General features: G+C 37.1%; 1 protein-coding gene across 3 annotated transcripts in view; it reads right to left on the reverse strand.

The window, feature by feature from the left end:
* Positions 1-2,890, reverse strand: part of LOC107715325 (protein turtle homolog B-like) — a 127,099-nt gene that overhangs the window by 19,751 nt on the left and 104,458 nt on the right. Inside the window, exon 19 of one of the 3 annotated variants that reach the window (XM_016521413.1) lies at positions 1,759-1,845. The exons of the other annotated variants lie outside the window; for them this stretch is intronic. Coding sequence (XP_016376899.1) covers positions 1,759-1,845 — 87 coding nt within the window. The remainder of the gene's footprint in view (positions 1-1,758; positions 1,846-2,890) is intronic. 3 annotated transcript variants of the gene reach the window in all.

Here is a 2,890-nt window from a genome sequence, read left to right on the forward strand (position 1 = left end):
TATATATATATATATATATATATGTATACACAATTAACAGAGTGTGTTTACCATATACATTATAAATGCATGACATCCAGATAGATAGATAGATAGATAGAGATAACTTTTGAAAATGTGGACCAGTGGAGGAAAAAAATTCTGGGAAGAAAAGTAGCAGATCACCCAGAGAGACCCATCAAGAGTGAGAATAACGCTAAGAAGAACTGAGAGTAAGCTGGGGAAGCTTAACTAAATAGAGATGTGACTGCATTACAAGAGAATCAAAACTCACATCCACACCCTCATCTCACACACCATCGGATTCATCTCAAAGCGCAGGGTCAGCCATGTAATAGGTGACTTGATGAGAGTTCAGAGAGCTGTATTAAATTTGATTCAGGGATGATTGTGTGTGAAATATGATAGACATTTTATTAAAAGGCTAAATATGATTTAAAGTCTGCTTGCTTACTTAATTCCGTATAAAAGCTAGTGTTATGAAAAGCGTTCATGACAAATTTGACCCAGTTCTGGTAAGAGGATTCCACAGCTCTTAATGCGCTGCCTTATAATCAAATTAAAGGTGCTGGGTCGCCCTCTGCAGGACACGTTAAAACTAACAAATTAAAGGTACGAACCAGGTTATTTACAACCTAAAGTCTATGGACTGCAAGTTTGGTATGCTGTCAGTTTCCACCAACAAATTCGGAGTCCTTTAATTTATAAATGGAATGCGGGTAAATACACTTATAATGGAAGTCTAGTAAGCAAAAAGGTTTGTGTAGTGTATATTATAGAGGATATATATGAAACTTTTTTAATTTTTGTTTTCAAAATGAATGTGCATAATGCTTTTCACAATACCGATTGTTTCAAAGCAGCTTTACAGAAAATTATAATGTTTATGTTTATAATATCCTACTAACCTCATTCCTTACAGTCACATTTAGCACATTAGAACTGAGTGATAATTTACATTTTGAGACAAAAAAAAAATGAGGCAGTAGAGATTTGCTATACACAGTAGTATATAATCGCTTCAAGTGAATGTGCTGCGTGTATGTGAACAAAGTCAGACATAATACAGTGGTAAGAAAAATATGTGAAACCTTTGTAATTAGTTGGTTTTCTGCATTAATTGGTCACAGAAACACAATGCGACACAAAAACACATTGGTCAAAGTCACAAGTATTGACAAACACAGTCTGCTTAGTACTGGCATAAAGTTGGCTTGACGTTGGACGTTCGATATTTGCAAATTTAGGGACCGTCTCTAAGGTTACATGTGATATTGGTGTACACTTTTCTAACGTCAATAGCATTTGAGGAGAATGACTTAGTCATAAAAACAACTGTAAAGTGTTCATCTAGGTGTCAACTATAATGCACACCTTTTACATTTTTGATATTTATTAAAATAAACCGTAAATCATATGTAAAATATGCTACTTTTTCCACAACTGAATGGGCTCAAACACAAATTTAAGGCTCAATAGCATTTGAGGAGAATAACTTAGTCATAAAAACAACTGTAAAGTGTTATTTAGGTGTCAACTATATAATGCACACCTTACTTACACATTAATTTCAAGGTCCTAACCGTAAATGTGCGAGTCGGGCAGGGTGCCAAAAGGCGACAAAGTCTTAAGATTTGAGTCTCCTGTGTGTATAGCGCATGGGTTCACAGCCTGCCAAAACAACCGTGGCCAGCAGCGCACATGGGATGCATGCGACATAAGGCAGTGCACACTGCTGAACAAGGTGCAGGCACTCACAGAGGACTGGAGGACGGAGGCCTGTAGCTGCTCCTTTCCTGCCCTTCCCAGTAGGGTTCTATGCCAGGCAGAGGGGTAAGAGGACTCCTGCGACAGGAAACACAATAGAGATGGGAGGTATGGGGAGGGGAGGGATCATGTTGGCCATTAACGAGGCTGCTTTACATACCAACATAGCAGAAAAAAACTGACATGGAGAGACAGAAGTGAAGGAAAGATAAAGGGAGAGCTTGAGGACATAAGAAACTATGATGATCAAGGGCACTGGACTGTTCATTTAGTAAATGACACAGTTCATCATCTTAAACACATTTTAGGGCCTATGCATGCAGGGCATGTCAAGGCCAGCTTGGATCCATGCAGTCTCCTTGTTTTGATATACCAATAGACATTCAGAGATTCCTGGCAAAAGCAGCTGATATACAGTGGAGTGCAAAGATCTGAGACTAAATGCTTCAGGTCTGCATTAAAAAATATATATTATATTCCAAACTTAGATTAAAAAAAAAAAAAAAAAAAAAAAATATAAATCACACGTTTAATGTTTTTAGTACAAATTATTATCTGCACAAGGTTTTGTGTTAAAAGTTTAAAATAAAAAAGCCCTCTTTAGGTTTAATGACAACAGCACTTGAGCTGCATGAACAAGTTTTACACAAACTTGTAGAGTTTGTTTTCCAGCATGATAATGCTCCAAAGACCATCTTGTGCTTCAGTGGAAGCACTACTGGCTGAAATTTGCTTATTTTTAAACAGTGACATTGAAATAGTACAGAATGTCAAGCATTTCTCACTCATTTGACATTAAAGGGTTAGTTCACCCAAAAATGAAAATTAGCCCACAAATTACTCACCCTCAAGTCATCCTAGGTGTATATGACTTTCTTCTTTCAGACGAATCCAGTCGGAGTTATATTAAAAATTGTTTTTGATCTTTCAAGCTGTTTAATGCTACTCAGCTGGTGTTGCATGCATCAGTCCAAAAGAAGTTAAATAAAAAGCGCCCATCCATAAAAAAGTGTCTCACACTGCTCCGGGGGGTGAACAAAGGCCTCCTGTAGCGAATCGATGCGTTTTTGTAAGAAAAATATCCATATTCAAAACGTAATAATCACTTTAATCTAGCTTGCGC

The sequence above is a fragment of the Sinocyclocheilus rhinocerous genome, unplaced genomic scaffold (genome assembly GCF_001515625.1).
Source record: "Sinocyclocheilus rhinocerous isolate Xijiao unplaced genomic scaffold, SAMN03320098_v1.1 scaffold299, whole genome shotgun sequence".
Classification (NCBI taxonomy): Eukaryota; Metazoa; Chordata; class Actinopteri; order Cypriniformes; family Cyprinidae; genus Sinocyclocheilus; species Sinocyclocheilus rhinocerous.